This window comes from Balaenoptera ricei, chromosome 2, assembly GCF_028023285.1.
Source record: "Balaenoptera ricei isolate mBalRic1 chromosome 2, mBalRic1.hap2, whole genome shotgun sequence".
Taxonomy (NCBI): Eukaryota; Metazoa; Chordata; class Mammalia; order Artiodactyla; family Balaenopteridae; genus Balaenoptera; species Balaenoptera ricei.
In genome coordinates, this window is record NC_082640.1 from 146,394,283 (window position 1) to 146,411,441 (window position 17,159).

Below are 17,159 nucleotides of genomic sequence, written 5' to 3' on the forward strand. Positions count from 1 at the left end.
TTTTATGTCATTACACACCTTTGTGTCATAGGCAACAGGGGGATGTGGACTTGTATCATTTCTGAAAACAATAATTGGAGCCTGTTTCTTTTTCTTTGCCGTGAAAGTGAAGGGAAATTGTCATCTAAAATTGGCTTCAGATGTTGGAGTTACACTGATTGAGATGTTTAGGCTCCAGTCATATTCCGTGCGTGAAGTGCTTTGCCAAAGAAGTGACTTATTAAAATAAATAAAATAAATGTCTCGTAGTTTGGAAAGTGGACTGTAAAGTCTCAGCTTTTAGTTCTAGGTAAGGATTGTGGCTATTTTCTTAACTATATTAGCACATGAAATGCATTTTCCCCCAGGATCCTGTAGCATACGACTTTTAAGATTTCAATTCTGTAAAGTCAGCCAAGGCTTTTTCAGGAAAGAAGAGGGTGTTGAAACAGGCTGGGCCTCTGAGCTGTTTAAGAAATGCAGCTGGCTTCTTTACTCTCAGAGTCACATTGTTACTCTTTGTTTCACTGCTGGGGTTCCCACAGAGAGACTAGATGTCTTTAAAGTGGCACTCTTTTCTTGCTTTTCTGGTGTAGGTGATTTTGGGGAGAACAAAAATGATAGCTGGCTGAGAAGTAGCACAAGCCTGATTTTTTTTTTTTTTTAAGGGAACAGTGGTCAAGTGTAGTTTTCTTTCTGGCTGGGGGTGGGGTTAGGGGAGGTGGGGAGAGGGTCTAAACTCACTGAGTTCACTGCTTTTTTTGGTGAGCAGTACAAGAAGTCTCTTAGAAGTACTCCAGCTATTTGCCCAGCAAATTTCTGGAGAGGATAGAAGACCAGGTGCATCTGTGGGTATAAGGGGGATAGAGTAGAATAGTCTCCGTGGTTTCAAGTCAGAGACTCAGGGATGCACAAATAGAAACCATGCCACACAGACTAGACAAGGCAACGGAAACAGGTAGAATTGAGGTGAAGTGGTCAGGATGGGGTAGGTGTTCTTCAGCAAGAGCTTTGGGCAAGCCTGAGCATTTGTGTAATTTAGGTGTGAGAGTCTGGTGCAAGGTGTTAGTCATACAGCTTGGCTTCCACCTTAACACCTTTGTAGACTGCGTCCTCTTCAACCAGGCAGTACTAGTCATACATATTTTATTTTGCTAAACTGTAGTTATATTGAAATGCCAGAAAAAAATGCTGAATGTTCTGTCTATAGCACTCTTCAGAGTGATCTCCACTTTTCACTATCTTTGAGCTATTTAACAAATCTGCAAATTGTTTTAAAAAAACTGATAGCAACGCAAATGATTCTTGTCCATTGAAGTGACTTGTGTCTGATGCAATTGATTATTGCCGTATTGACCAGTTTTGCATCTATTTGTAAACCAATGTTCATACATATCTTTGCTCTTTGAATTTTCTTTTGAACCTGTTGTAACATCTTACTGGTTCTCTCTCATTTATTAATGAGTTCAACAAAATCTTTGACCTGAGTTCATGCCATGATTTTACCTTTAAAAAAAATTATCCTTTATCAGTACAGAATTTTAACTCAGGGAGAACTGATAGAGGGGCTACCTTATTTTAAGTAATCTGAGATCTTTAATCAAATTTTAAACGAGTACATCGTATGATAGTGGGAAGCCCTCTATGAGAAAACATGCATTGTATATCAGTTTTACTGAACTTTGTATCTGCATGCACCAAAGAAGGGGAAGAAGCAGAGCTCAGGAGGTCAGAAGAGGTGTCAGGCTTCATACGTGGAAGAAGCTCCTATGATGTTGAAGGGATGCACGTACAGGCAGGGAAACAGGGACAGCAGATGTATAATCCAGAGACCTGAAAAACAGTGCCCTAAAGGAGCCTAAGCTTCCCTAAAGTTTCTTGGCGGCTAGTGAGCCTAGGTTCTATTTCATTTCTGTTAACTTATATTTATGTTTTAGAGATAGTGTCCTCAATCTTAGAGTAAGAAACCCAATTTTACTATTGAGTTTATGTCTAACTTTGTTAAAATATGTATGCTTGATAAAACAAGGACTATCCGTGTTGACCTCTGTTTCATGTATCTTTTATTCTAAATCAAAAATGTTATTTTTTGTGGACCATCAGGAAAGCAAGAACTTGTTCTGTTTGCCCTTGGAGAGACATTCTGGTCGGATATCTTCCCAGTGCCCTCTCAGTAGAGACCATGTAGAGTTGAACATCACCGACAAGCATGTGAGAAGAGCCCTTTCATAGGAATTCAGATGGATGTATTGGGGTTATTTTTTCAAGTAGTAGACATGAGGGTGTGATGACCTTATGGAAAATTTGAGACTTATTTATGAATTGAGGAAGGTAAACATTTGCTATTCAGTCAGTGGAGAATTTTTGGCCTGGTTAGGAGATGACTTTGGGAGGACATCATAGCTTTATTCAAATCATTTCTATATTTGCTGGGTTATTGTTCATAGGAGAAATTAGACTTATTCCATGTAGTTCCCAGGGGCAAAACTAAGGCCAACAAGTGCTTGAAGTTACAAGAAGACATCTGTCAATTCAGTTATGAGGTGAATTTTCTGACAGTCGATGAGAGTGCTGGTTCCAAACAATTGTGTACCCTTGAAGCCTTCTTTCAGAGAACATATGATCGATCACCTGCCGGTGACCTTCTATAAGGGATCCCTGTGAGGAGAAACTCAAACTAGGGTGTCTCTAGGGTCAAAGACCTAGCTATATAATTCCGTGATGGCTTGCCTTAAAAACATACAGATGTTTTGTAGCATTAGGAAAAATGGGGAAGGAAGTTTGCTCTTCTTCTGTGATTCTAAATGCTAAATGTGAAAGCCATTGTTATTTCGAGTCACCCTCCAGTCTTTCCAGAAAATGACTGACATTCTAGGCTTAGGAGGAGGTATTGGATTTCCTGGCAGACGCAGAAACTGCTGTTCTGTAATCAGTCCTTGTGTGGGCCCAACCGGATTTGGGCAGCAGATGCATTTGATGTGTAATTGTGGCAGTGGCCAAAAAATGTAACCAGGCTTGGCAGTCCCAGGAACCACATGACTATCTTGAAATGTGACAACATAGGAAGTATTTTTTGAAACCAACTGCCTGCCTTTGGCAAACTTCGGTTATAGGATATGGTTTCAGCCCACTGCTAGGGGTCAGACGTAAGTGCTGGAAGGACTGAGTAAAACTACTGTCTCAGGAATTCAGGTTTGTGGACCCTACAGGGTTTTCTCTTCCCGATGAAAGAAGAACAAGAGGGAAAGAGTTGGAGGCAAATATGAGGATTTAAAGGACCTAATGATTCTGTGCTGTTTTTAAAAATGAGATTTCAGGAAGCAGCGAGCTTGGTAAGAAGGTAGACTTTTCAGGCATGGCAGGTCCTGCTCCTTCTCTTGCAAAAGTGCACATTACTGGGCAAGTTCCACACACTTATGTGCTCATCCTAACTTTTAACTGGGGCTATTGGACATAGAGTGGCTTCGAGGAGAGGAGAAAGCATGGAAAATATTTGGTGATCAAGTAAGAATTTTGATGTACTCCCGCTCTCTTGAGAGCCAAGCTTAATATAGCACAGGGTTTGGCAAACTATGGCTCGTGGGTCAAATCTGGCCAATAACCTGTTTTTGTAAATAAAGTGTTACTGAAACATGGCAGGGCTCACTCTTTAAGTGTTATCTATAGCTGCTTTCACGCTGTACAAGGGCAGAGTTGAACTGAGTAGTTGCAACAGACTGTGGTCTACAAAGCCTAAAATATGTATGATCAGGCCCTTTACAGAAGAAGCTGGCTGTACCATACTTCATCATGGCCATCTTTCAAGAAGATGCTAATTATACTACTATTGAGCTAGAAGGGAAAGTTAGCAGAAGTCATTAGCAAGGCCTTCTGCAAAATATTTTTCCATCTTCCATCCTACCTGCTCTTCCTTCCCTGTTCCTTGGACCTGGTCTCACCCACATTGTCATCCGTTTCCTATCATTCACTTGAGTTTATTAGATGCCACACACATCATGGAGACATACCTAATAGAATAAAATATTTTAACCTGTCTGGCCCTTTCTGCCTAGTATTCTATAAAAATTCTAGGTATAGAGTGAATTTATTTAACATCTGTTGTGTTCATTAGTATATGGGGCTGAACCCATGAAATCCAGAATATGAATAACAGTTTAATGCGACAGGTGACTATTTTGATCATTAACAAGGTGTAGCATTTCTTGAGCCTATATGATCATTGTTAACATGTTTTCTAAGAGAATCTTCTTTAAAAACGGAACAGGTTTTTATTAGTGTTTAGCTGCCTTTGTCCTGTAATGAACATTATCAGAATGAAGTTTACTTTGTATCATACTGAAATAGTACCTTTCTGCTGTTGAAATTCATTTAGTTAAACTTTAGTTTGTCTCTACTGTTTTTGAGTTAATGGTACTATTATATATCGCTATAGAAGATTTTTAGCCGATCTAGACGGTTAAATAGTGTGTCTTTATTTCCTAACAAGTATTATCTAAGAACCTCATGGGTTTGTAACTGAATGGATATTTATGGCCTTTGTTGGCCAAGTGCATGTTGCTTCTGCCTGTGATTTGTGGTCTAGTGAACAACCACAAGAACGTGTCCTTTACAATTGATTGACCTTTGCACAGCCTATTTTGGGCCTTCTAAGAGCATCTTAAACTAAAGAAAAACTGTACCAGGTCTTACATATTATTACTTGATCCTACTGGAAATTTTCCCTGTGGTAATTTCAAAAGAAGTATTCTTTACATTAAGACTTAATGTTTAGGGGCTTCCCTGGTGGCGCAGTGGTTGAGAATCTGCCTGCCAATGCAGGGGACACGGGTTCGAGCCCTGGTCTGGGAAGATCCCACATGCCACGGAGCAGCTGGGCCCGTGAGCCACAATTACTGAGCCTGTGCGTCTGGAGCCTGTGCTCCGCAACAGGAGAGGCCACGATAGTGAGAGGCCCGCGCACCACGATGAAGAGTGGCCCCCGCTTGCCACAACTAGAGAAAGCCCTCGCACAGAGACGAAGACCCAACACAGCCATAAATTTAAAAATTAATTAATTAATTAATTTTTTAAAAAAAGACTTAATGTTTAAACTGCACTTTGAGACCCACTTATGTCACTGAAAGACTTCAGCTGCTACCAAGAAATTGTTTGCAACACAAATATGTAAGTGTGGAAATTTTAGAAAATGTTAGCCTGCTTTGGGTACATAAATATTAGCCCAGATCATTCAATTTCTTTCTCTGCATAAACAGCTGATATTAGGGTTAATAGTCTGTTTTAGAAATAGAAAATCCAGTAAGAGAAGATAATTAGAGAAATGTTTTAAAATAATTTGCTGTAGGGAGCAGAGGGGTGCCCCAGGGATAGAGAACAGAAACACCGCAAATGTTGCAGAGTCTCGACCTGATGTTGTTCATGTCACACAGAACATTAGAAAAAGCAAAGCTCTTGTCCTAACAGAACACGTAATGCTTTCAAACTTACTTCTATTTTAATTGTGAAAATAGTGCATATTCTTAGTACAATGACAGTTTGAATCATACAGAAGTTTATAAGTAAAAGACTTTTCCTACTGCTACCCAGGGGGTAGCCACTGTTAAATTTTATTATGTCTGTTTCCAGAAATGTTTGTCTGTAGTGTACATATTTTTTCTATAGATGGAAAATAATATTTTGAAGCATTTTTTTCCCTTCATAATATACTTGGTCATTTTTAATATCATTACACAACTCTACTTCATTCTTTGCTACTGCTACAAAGTAGTTTATTCAACCATTCCCCTTTCCATATACTTGTTAACTTTATTATATGCTAATTCAAACAGCACTGCAGTGAAACAAATCTTTGTAATATGTATCTGTGCAAGTGTAATCATGGGCTAAATTCCTGAAAGTAGACTGACAAAGGCTGTGTGTGTTTTAAATGTGAACAATTACTGACAAAATTTACCTCCAAACTGCTCCAATTTTTTCAGTCCTAGTAACAAGGACTTAGCATAGCCATAGCTGGAGATCCTTAAAGGGTATCATTATCATCCTAGCTAACATTTATTGAGCACTTCTGTGTGTAGTGTTCCCAGAGCTTTATTTACTTGTATTAACTTATTAAATCCTCACAATGACCCTATGAGGTAGGCACCCCTTTTACAGAAAAGGAAACTAAAACTGAGTCACATGCAGAGGTTTCTTACCTTGCCTGCCTAGAAGTCACTTAAGGTAGTGAGTAGCTGAGGATTCAAATGCCTGTCTGTTGATGGTGGTAGAAGAAGTGGAATACAGTCAGCTTGGATTGAAAGAGAGAGGATAGTGAAGCGAGAGACAGAAGTCTGGGATAGAGCTGTGAATGCTTACTTCAGAAAGAGTGCAAACAAATGAATAATGCAAAATTTATTCTTATGGGCAAACTGATGCTGAGAAAAACAAATGTACTGTCGAACATTTAAAGAGAATGGGGGAGGATCTCTTGGATTTTTTTTTAGTAGCCACTGACCAGAGATATGGAGTGAATAATGTGTCAGTCGGAAATGAAGTGAGGTTAGAAATAGACTATGTATTTCTTTACCTTCTGAATGAGTTGGTTGATTAGAGCCTGATTTAAAAAAACAAAAACAAAAAAAAAAAAATCAACATTCTTGAAGGTCCCTTGCACTGTACAAGTTCCCTTACTAGCAAAGAGTTTTTTTGTTTTGTTGTTTTGTTTTTTCAGAGTTTGAGATTGTAGGAGCAAAGTGGAAAACCAAGAAAAGAGGTTAAAGCTGTAGTCAGTGCAGGTTGAAAACAAAGGCAGTGTCAAAGTGCCCATCCAGCAGGAAATTTTGTCCATGAATACTCTCTTATTGATGACTATCAAGCTACTAAGAAAACAGGATGAGTTGGATTAGAGAAATAATAAAATAATTAACGTTGAGGAGTTTTTTTCCCCCTCTAATTACCTTGTAAAGGAATTAGCTGTTGAAAGTTAAGGGTTTTGTAACTTAGTCACTGAACAACATAACTTTTTTTTTTAATTACTGATTTTAGAAATTGGGCCCTCAAACTAAATATAGTAACAAACTGTGTTTTCCATGGCATCTCACTATTAGAGGCATGTAGACTCTTAGAGCTTGTAGGGACTTTAGAAATGGTCTAGTCTCACCTCTTATTTTGAACAGAAGAAAAACAAGGCCCAAAGATATTCAAGCTTAGCAAGAGATGCTGATTGAATAAACCAACAAGTAAGTTCTGGAACCTCATCTTTGCCTGGCCTATCTGGTCATTTTTCCATCATACCGTCTCTCTGAATATAAGTGATGTTTACACATATTCTCAAAAACCAGTTATCAGTGGAGAATTTAATAACATAAAATGTTTATATCAATTCAATTCTAATTAATCTAATAGACCCTGTAAAGATAGGCATATATCTTAAATGCTTATTACATTTCAAGAAGAAACAAAACTAGATATTAATATGAATTATCCATTCTGTAGGTAGAACGAAAAGAGCATTTAATGTGATTGCTAGAACTTGTATTCCCATAGGACAACCTCCTCTAGGTGTCTTTAAGGCTTACCTACAATCTGTTTTAAAAGAGAGGGGAAAAGCAACTTTTTAAAAGAACAGAATGAAGGCAATATTCTTGCTTATCAGAGAAAAGTTCTAACGGAATCACTGAAATAGGTTGCCAAAAGTAGGGTTAGATGTGTATGGTTTAGGGAGGGTTTTGTTTACAATTTCAGTGTCCACAGCTGGTCAGTGCTATGGGCTCATCTTCAGGGGCTCTTGAGAAATCCCCATGAAGACAGCCGATAACATGAGGTGTATAACAGAACGGGAGAACAGGTTAGGGAAAAGCTTCTTAAGTGCTGTCTGCATGCATACATTACAAAGATAGATGAGGTGTTGATAGTGGGGCAGAAGAGTTCCCACAGAAAGTCTAGAGAGAGGGTTCAGAGGTAGCCCGGGTAAGACATCAGGCCTTAGAATAATATTCAGAAATGTTGAATGTAGCAAAAGTAGCACTAAGGGTTTAGGGAGAGGTGAACTCATTTTTGGCCGCTAACCATGTTTGAGTCTCTTATAGTGAAGTGGTGAAGAGTGAAAAGCCAGCTTTGCACTCAATGTGTATTGCTTGTGGTTAACCTGAGGTCTAATCTTAGGAAAGAGGTTGTCATGATTCTTTCCCACTGCCTCTGAATTTCCAGAAGGATGACCTTTAGCAACACATCTGTCCTCCCTTTACCTCTGTTTCCTCTTCGGTAAAATGAGTATAATGACAGCACCTACCTCACAGGGTAGATTAAATGAAGAGCGCAGTGATTAGAACAGCGTTTGACGCGTGGTAAGCTCTGTATGTGCTGGATATTACAGTTGCTTCTATTACACCTACAGTAATACAGTTTATACAAGCTTGTGTATTTTTCCACTTGTTTCTCTAGAACAAGTAAATAGAACCAAGACAGATGACTCAAAGAATAATACGTGTTTGAGGTTAGTAATACGGAGGACCCAACCTTCCAGGAATATTATACATGTTACCCTTCCATCAGCCACCTCTTTCATGGACTTTTTAGGAGAAAGTCTCCCCCTTGGCAAGTCTCTGTGTCTGGTGCTCTTTCAGGGACCTCGGAGAACAATTGCGTTAAGATCCTTCTGGCCTGTGTCTGTGTATCACTGCAGACTCCAGAAGCCACACAAAGGAGGGGGAGATTTGGTTCACAGGGATGAGCTTCTCTTGGCTACTGTAGCACACATCTGTATGGAAGGACCAGGGGAATGCACTGCTAAAATGAAGAACTCTGAGGACCACCTCCCCCCCTCAGGGATGTAGTGATAACACTTAGTATTTTTACGAGAAGCTTTCACATATGTTAGCTCATTTGATTTTCTCAGCACTGGGGTCATGTAAAATAAAAATGAAGCTTTCTTCCCCTTATTTTGAAGGCAGTATCTAGATCTACTCTTAATCTGTTTACATTATTTTAAAAGCATTTTCAGAGTGTAGAGATTTCTCTCTGTATACTAATCTTAAGCTTCTAAAATGATCTCTTTCCAGTAACCAGGACTTAATAGCTTACATCAGGCTCTCATGGGACCCCAGACATGGGATGTGATTTTGTCGTAATTTTGGAAATTTGCCCTAGATTGAGGGACTAGAAAGATCTAGCACCTTCTGTCTCATTTTATAGGTTCAAATACCATTGAATATCACTGTGGGTTTTGGCTTGCTGAAAACATTGGTAACAGTGGGGTTTTGCTAACTTTAATACTCCATTTTAATAGGAGAGAAGTGTTCAACATTTACGCTGCCATTGTAGCTATTTTATTAACATGTTAAATAATAATCAGGGGCTGTTCTAAAAACTCATCAGATTTCCTAAGCTTTTTAAAGCCACGGAAGTGTAATCCAGTCCAACTTCAAAGCTGCTGCTGTAGCCTTTGTCCCCATCATCTGGGATGTTCAGTCTCCAGATGAAATTCATGCAACTCCCTGAGTTCAGGTATCAGTTACTGCCAGCTTTCAAGGCACAGTAAGCAACAGTTACTTTGCCCCCTTTTCGTGACTACTTAAAGAATAGTTTTGAAATTGTTTCTTTTATCTCACCAGAGTAGACCTGCCTAGAAAGATTTGTTTAGAGAAAGTTTGTTTCTTTTCTTTTAAGTAAAGTGTAGGACTGAAATTAATAGCCCTACCTTGAAGCCGTTATCCCAAGGATGGGGATCCTGACACAGTAAATAGGTAGTAACTACTTCATTGTCCGGTAGCAGCTCCGTGTACCTGGCCCAGCTCTTCTCCAAGGGGACAGGAGATGCCGATTATACTAAGGTGTTCTCTGAATGTGAAGCTAGAGAAGAGCTGAAATTTTCCCCTTCAAGTTTGTTTGGTCACACAAATGACTTGGAGCCACACAGGTTTGCAAACATGCATGGAAATCTCCCACCACAATGCCAACTTCAAGTGGACTCAGTGCTCCAGTGGAGCAGAGGCCAGAGCCACCTGATTTTGGGGGGAGGTGTGAGCTCAGGCTGGCACAGAGCGCCCATCCACAGAAGCCCTGGGGGCTCTGGTGCTGGCTTCAAGTCACCCTGGTTTGTAAGATGCAGAACTGACTGGAGCGGTTTAGGAATGGGTTCCTGAATTCCTTGGGTTTCAGTTCTCTTCAGTTCAGATATATTACATTTTCTCAAACTTACAAGCTGTCATGGCATGAGGGCTGGACCTGGGACTAATGTGTGTTCATTTTGTTACCTTCCATCCAATGTCGGGCTTTATTTTACCTCCTCATCTGAAGCAGTATCATCTACTTTTGGTAACATCAAATGAGACCTTTCTTCAAAATTTTTACTGTCTGCTGGAGTCTGAACAAACTAACGGAAAAAAGTCCAGTTAACAATTGGCCAAGTCCAGTGGTCATTTTTAAATTTATTTATTTTATTTATTTATTTTTGGCTGCATTGGGTCTTCGTTGCTGTGCATGGGCTTTCTCTAGTTGCGGCGAGCGGGGGCAACTCTTCGTTGTGGTGCGCAGGCTTCTCATTGTGGTGGCTTCTCTTGTTGCAGAGCACAGGCTCTAGGCACGTGGGCTTCAGTAGTTATAGCATGCTGGCTCAGTAGTTGTGGCTCGCGGGCTCTAGAGTGCAGGCTCAGTAGTTGTGGCGCACGGGCTTAGTTGCTCCGCAGCATGTGGGATCTTCCCGGACCAAGGCTCGAACCCGTGTCCCCTGCATTGGCGGGCGGATTCTTAACCACTGCGCTGCCAGGGAAGCCCCCTGTGGTCATGGTTAAAGGCAGCTTTCCCTCTTTTGTGGACTTCATCCAGACGTGTAGTGCAGCAGTACCGTCCTCAGTGCGACACAGGACCTAGAGATCCTTTGTCCTTGCAACAAACACAGAGCCCTTCCCAATGTTATTGCGCCCCTGAAGGAAAACAGCATCATACCATGTGTGGCTAAGTTCCCATGTCAACTCCCCTTGAACGCTGGTTCAGAAAATATCCCCTTTGTCACACCTAATTCTGACTTCAGCACTCTCTGTGGAAATTGGATCAGGAAGACCACCCTGATCAAGGGGACAGTCTGATGATTTAAAGCTAACATTAAAAGACAAATATCTTGTATCTCAGTGTCTTCTAATGTTTTGTGTGGCCCATCGTCTAGAGGCTCTGGAAGTCAGATGTGCTTGTGACTGTTGTGTATATACATCTGGTGGTATATCACTTTTTTTTTTTCCTTTCTCTTTAGGACCAGGAAGAAAACAAGGGAGCAACAAGTTGGCCTGAATTCTACATTGATCAGCTCAATTCCATGGCTGCTGTAGGTATCTTTTCTGTTCTTCAGCTCACAGTTTAAAATGCAAGTTTAGTAGAAAGCACACAGTTGCACAATAAATATTCACTTGAGTAAGAACTACCAAATGTCATTATCTTTCCAAACTCCATTCCAAATGCTCAGTGTTGGGGAGAAAGGGGAGGCAGGAGTGGTATTTGGCAAAATGATTTTTTTCCAGTATGTTTTAAATAAAATCAGCACATACTAAAATATAAGTGAGTTTAATGTTATTAGAGGAAATGTAATCATAAATCTGGCCTCTGTTCAACTTTAACTTGCAATTGTTCCTACCAATCATTTGGAACTTTGATAGGACAGCACCATTCTAAAAGTTAATACCATTTAAGAATAGTACAATGAAACTATCCCTTCACTGTTCTCATCCTTTTTTTTTTTTTTTAAACGGAGGACTTAGTTCCTGGGTTCTTGATCTTACAGGGTACGAAGGTACTCTTTTACTCGTACAAATAAGAAAAAATTTCATGGAATACGTGGTTTAATGGAAAGGCGTAATAATGATAATGCTGAGATATCCTTGGGAAATCTTCAGTATGTGGATTTTTGGTTCAGTAATTGATGAAAATGCATGCTCAATGTCTAAAATAATGCATTCTGATCACTTGGATGTCTGTGTGATGTCAGAGTTTTGAGCTGCTTGAGGGGCATCTGTCGATCCAGCAAAAATGCACAGCAGAAAACATGTCATCAACATTTGAGCCTTAATAGCCTAAATCTTGTTCACATTGATAAAAATTGGAGGCTGCTCACAGGAGAGCAGTCTTTGCCTCCGTGGACACACGATTTTAAGAGTTAATCTGTTAGGCTCAACTTTGAGTTTATTATATTCAAGCAGATGATAGCTTCCATGATACTTTCTCTACCTCTCCCTTTCCTACCATCCACAGAGCCCTTGTGGAGAATTCGTTTCTTATCACTTAGAACAAACATTCTAGATTGTCTAATATTTTGCTGCTGCTGCTGCAACAGTTAAAAACTGACTACTATATGTGAAGCATTCACACTTTTGCTAAATTTTCAGAGGCCTTGACTTTTAGTAACTTCCTCTTTTCTAGCTTTTTCTTTGAAGATGCTTCTTCTGCTGTCACATGATGAATAATAAGCACCGTGGTAAACAGGGCTGTATAAATTATAGAAGAAACTGCATAAGCTTTTGCCCCAAGGGTTTCTCTAAAAGCACAGCAGAAAAGAACAGAAAATAACCACCAAATCCTTATACCAGGCATTCTACACAACAGCAAAGATGAGAAAAGGGTGATCTCAGCATTTGTATGAATATGTTATCAGAACATGAGGCTTGTGATAACCATCAGGGATTTTTCTACATCCGCCTAAGTAATTATAATATAGAGTCATTTACAATTCCTGCACATAAAGTTTATTTTCTGAATTTTTTTTTTTTAATTTACTTATTTTTGGCTGTGTTGAGTCTTCATTGCTGCGCGCCGGCTTTCTCTAGTTGTGGTGAGCGGGGGCTACTCTTCGTTGTGGTGCGTGGGCTTCTCATTGCAGTGGCTTCTCTTGTTGCAGAGCACGGGCTCTAGGCGTGCGGGCTTCAGCAGTTGTGGAGCGCGGGCTTCAGAGCGCAGGCTCAATAGTTGTGGCCCACAGGCTTAGTTACTCCGCGGCACGTGGGATCTTCCCAGACCAGGGATCAAACCCATGTCCCCTGCATTGGCAGGCGGATTCTTAACCACTGTGCCACTGGGGAAGTCCCTATTTTCTAAATTCTTGTTCTTGGCTGTTAGGGAAAAAACAAGCTATCAGGCAGGCTGTCTCTCTTTCTAATTAACTCAGCCTTATTTGATGTCTAACAAGGGAAGTTGCTCCTTTGTTAATGAATTCACTTCTATCAATGGAGAAGTACTAAATAATATGGATTTTTCCTGTCTTCAAATTTTGGGACAGTTAGGTTAATTTGTCCTTTAGTGACTTACTCCATGCCTTTTCCGGAGTCAGCCTGACTTGTTTCCTGCACTAGAGGGTGTGTGATGTGCTGGTATGTGGCACTTCTTCAAGAGCCTCCCTTTCTCCTTCATCTAGCTCCTTGGACAACGTTTTGCTACATTCATGAGTCATCTACATTTTAATTATATTTGCTTCCTAATCGAAAGCCCTCTCTAAGAGTATCATTTCCAGGCTCTTACATTGTCACTTTGCTCTTCTTTATGGGTTAAACACCTCACAGAGCTTTCTAATGCTCCTTGAAGGACAGAGCCAGCATCTTTCCAGGGTTAAGGGTAGAAGGCATTACAACAGGTGATGAAATAATGAGGCCTCACCACTCCTGCATCTGTAAAGGAACAAGGAGGCCTGATGAGACCAGAAACCCTATGCTGAGTTTTCTGGTTTTTTCACCCTATCTGTGGCCACCACATCCTCCCCATAGTTCTAGCCAATCTCTCTGGAGAATTCCTGACAGCACACAGCGGAAATCCTAAGACATTATCCCTGGGGACTGGAAAGGCACATGATTCCTCCAGATCCTTTCCTGGCCTGGCAGCTAAGCTCTCTGGCTGTCTGCTTTGGGAATTGTCGAAGGGGCGTTTATCCACATTGTCATCATCTACTGTCTTCAGCATCAGCAGCGGCTACTGCTGTTGAGTGTGCCTCATGTAACAGGCACTCTACATGCTGTTTTAAATCCTTACAAGCACCCTATGCTCTAAGTGCTATTTATAGATAAGGAGTCTGAGACTCAGAGAAAGGTTACCTTGCCCAAGGTCATCTCATTTGGAAGTGGTAGAGCTGGAATTTAAACCTATCAGTCTAAGCTCAAAGACTCCTTTCCAGTTTGCCTCTCACTAACTCAGTTTTTTAAATCCTTTGGCACGTGAAAGAGGCCTGGTAATCCCACCCATGCCTCCACCCCCAGCTTTTCTGAGGTGGGACAGGCATCTGGAGAGTCTGATAAGCAGTCCAGGTTGAGAACCGCAGTGCTTACTGGTCTGTGAAGCCCTTTGTGGAACAAGTTCAGTTACTTTACGGAAGCTTCGTAACAAGAATGCTTTGTTCTTTAAAGGACCCCTGAGTGATCTGCTGGCTTTTAAAGAGTGGAAAACAATATAATAAAAGAGTGCGTGTTCCAGAGGGACCTGGGCTTTCTTGGTGTGTGGCTTCTGCATGCAGTCTCAGGGAGCAAGGATGTGAGGTGAAGTTCAGTGTGCTTAGCGGGTTGGCTTATTGATTTCACACCAATGAGATATTTCAAACAGGAGCTTAGTTCCAGACTCCATACCAGGAATGATTTCTGTGCCTGGTTTGCGCATCTCTCTCGGCCCTGCACGTTCCAGTGTAAACCTTAGCAGCTTTGACTGGAAGGTCCTCTGCCAGGATGCACTTTGTCCTTTGCCCACTCCTCATGTGAGCAGGGATTTAGTAAGTGCATAGAGCACCCAAGGAGGCCGCCACAAGCCAGTCCAGTGTATGGCAAGGTGCATACTGGATGTTTGGCCTAGCAGCCATCTTCAGAAATGTAGGCAGATCCCCTTTTCTGTCGAAAAGCTGCAAATTTAGACTTCTCCATAAATGTGAAGCTTGAAAACTTGAGACTCCACATAAATTATTTTATTTCGAAAAGTCACATTAGAATGTCAGGTTCATCTCCATAACCTCGATTTTCTCAATACAATAAACAATCTTAGATTCAATTCTCATTGTACTACACACAGAAAAGAGTATACTGTCTTCTGTTTTGAGAGGAAAGTAATAGTCCTTATATTGGGGAAGGAAATTCCAATTTAAATTTCTTGACTTTTCATAAATCTCCTAACTCTGCTAGGGAGAATCTTAATGTAGTCTGCCTTTATTTGGAGGTTACACCCTCTCCAAGATTGTTAAAAGGATAAATATGTGCATCTTTATTTAGTATTAATGAACCACAATAAGAAACGTGTGTAGTTTTAATTTGGGAGGTTTGGGTGACTAAGCTTAGGAACAAGAAATGATGTTCATAAAAGTCTTGATTCTGGGCTGCAGATTCAAAGTGATTGCTTAAGAGTCTGAACAAGTTCAGCTGTGCCACAGGAGATTAAATGTACTTGGCTGGATTTGTGCTAAATTTTCCAGGATATGGGTCTCACGGAGCTGTGAAGAAATTCATTGGCTATTTCTGCACGCAGCCTCTTCCCCTACCATCCTCTGGTGACAGCTGTCCGGGCGCATCACCAGCAAGAGGGCAGCTTTAGCAGAAACAATTCAAGTTTACAAAGCAAGACTTTACTGATTTTTATTTCACTTGCCATAAATGAGACTGATATATGTTTGCTTTGGGCTTTACCCTCCTAAGTGTGAAGTCAAATTTAGGTTTTAGTTAGCATTTAGTTACTTAATGCTTGTACTGTTAACTTGAAAAAAATTAAATAAAGTCACCCCTTGATGATGTGTGGACCTGAAAGAAAGGGAGAGACTGGACCATTGAGACACGTGGATAAGAGCCAAATGTTTTTTTCTGTACCCCAATCTGTTTCCCAACCATGCATTTTATCAGAATGGGTAACAAGTAAAAAGACTGAGACTGGACAAGCACATATTAAGAGTAAGAGGAAGGCAAGGGACCTGTGGTTCCGTGGGTGGAAGCACCTGGGGCCATAAGACTTGGCGATACTTTTAGTACATTTAGGTGATCATGGCATAAAAGGAATGGAAAAGACTTTTGAACAAGTCTGTGAACCTTACTAGCATTCATAACTTTATGATATCAACCGAGATCTGCTTCCTTAGGGCCTTGCTCTTTGAAGTGAGGTCCACAGACTGCGGCATCAGCATCACGTGGAAACCCATCAGAAGCACATCATCTTAGGCTCTTAGGCTTCACCGCAGACATGCCAAATCAGGACCTGAATTTTAACAAGATCCCCAGGCGATTCGTATCCACATTAAAGTTTGAGAAGCACTGCTCTAGTAGATCCCTGGGTAGGGAAAGCACACACGGGCACTTACACACACACGCGCACACACACACACATACGCATACATTCCATATCCTGATTTCCAAATGACATTGAATCATTTCTAAAACTTAAGCATTTACTCCAAAGGAATTGTCTATCTTTGTATCAGGTCCAATTTAATCGTTCCTCTTAAAAAATAATTTGATGTAACAAAAAATGTAAAAAATTACACTTTTTTTTTTTAAGATTACACTTTTTGACTGAGAAATGGAAGAGATAGCATGGGAAGATTGCTGCCTGCCTCTCTTTGATAGTGTGATAATGTTAACGTTAATTGTCAGATTGTTGTATTTAACTATAGGTCTAATCTTCTTTCTATCAAATATAAATAGTAATATCTTCATCAGAGTGTAGTTATAGAGTAGTTACACAAGTGTTTGGACCACTTAATCTCTACTAAGATTTCTCAACATTTTCTTAAAACTTTATTTAAATTCAAAAGAACTAACTTGTAGTACAGAGAATGAATTTGTGGAATTCTTGGTGCTTTTGGTCTACATTTTGGCTTGTAGTAAATCTTGGTCATAATGTTATTGATTATTTGTATTAAAAGTGATAGCATGGAATCTGTGGGCTTGTCTTGCTTGTACTCTAATTAAAACAAAAATTGAAGAAGTAACTTTAGTTTTCTTTGCATAGAGAAAATCTCTGCTGGCTTTAGAGAAGGAAGAGGAAGAAGAGAGAAGTAAAACTATAGAGAGTTTGAAGACAGCACTAAGGACGAAACCAATGAGGTAATTTTTATACTGGGGAGCGTGTACTACTTGTCTCTTTTCTTTTTCTTCTTTTCTACTTTCTTCTTCCCTTCTCTTTTCCCTTCCTTTCTTCTTTATTTTTCTGCAATAGCCAAACTCTTGAGGAAGTCTTAAATTAAAAACATGTAATTGAACCGAGGATGAAAT

The 17,159-nt window shown here is 40.2% G+C and overlaps 1 protein-coding gene across 4 annotated transcripts in view; it reads left to right on the plus strand.

Annotated features, from left to right (window-relative positions):
- DAAM1 (dishevelled associated activator of morphogenesis 1) overlaps positions 1 to 17,159 on the plus strand; it is a 174,110-nt gene that overhangs the window by 93,104 nt on the left and 63,847 nt on the right. For all 4 annotated transcript variants that reach the window (XR_009500928.1, XM_059914323.1, XM_059914322.1 and 1 more), the window contains 2 exons: positions 11,201 to 11,272; positions 16,897 to 16,991. Coding sequence is in view for 3 of the 4 variants with exons in the window: in XM_059914323.1 (XP_059770306.1) it covers positions 11,201 to 11,272; positions 16,897 to 16,991 (167 nt within the window). In the remaining variant the exon portion in view is untranslated. The remainder of the gene's footprint in view (positions 1 to 11,200; positions 11,273 to 16,896; positions 16,992 to 17,159) is intronic.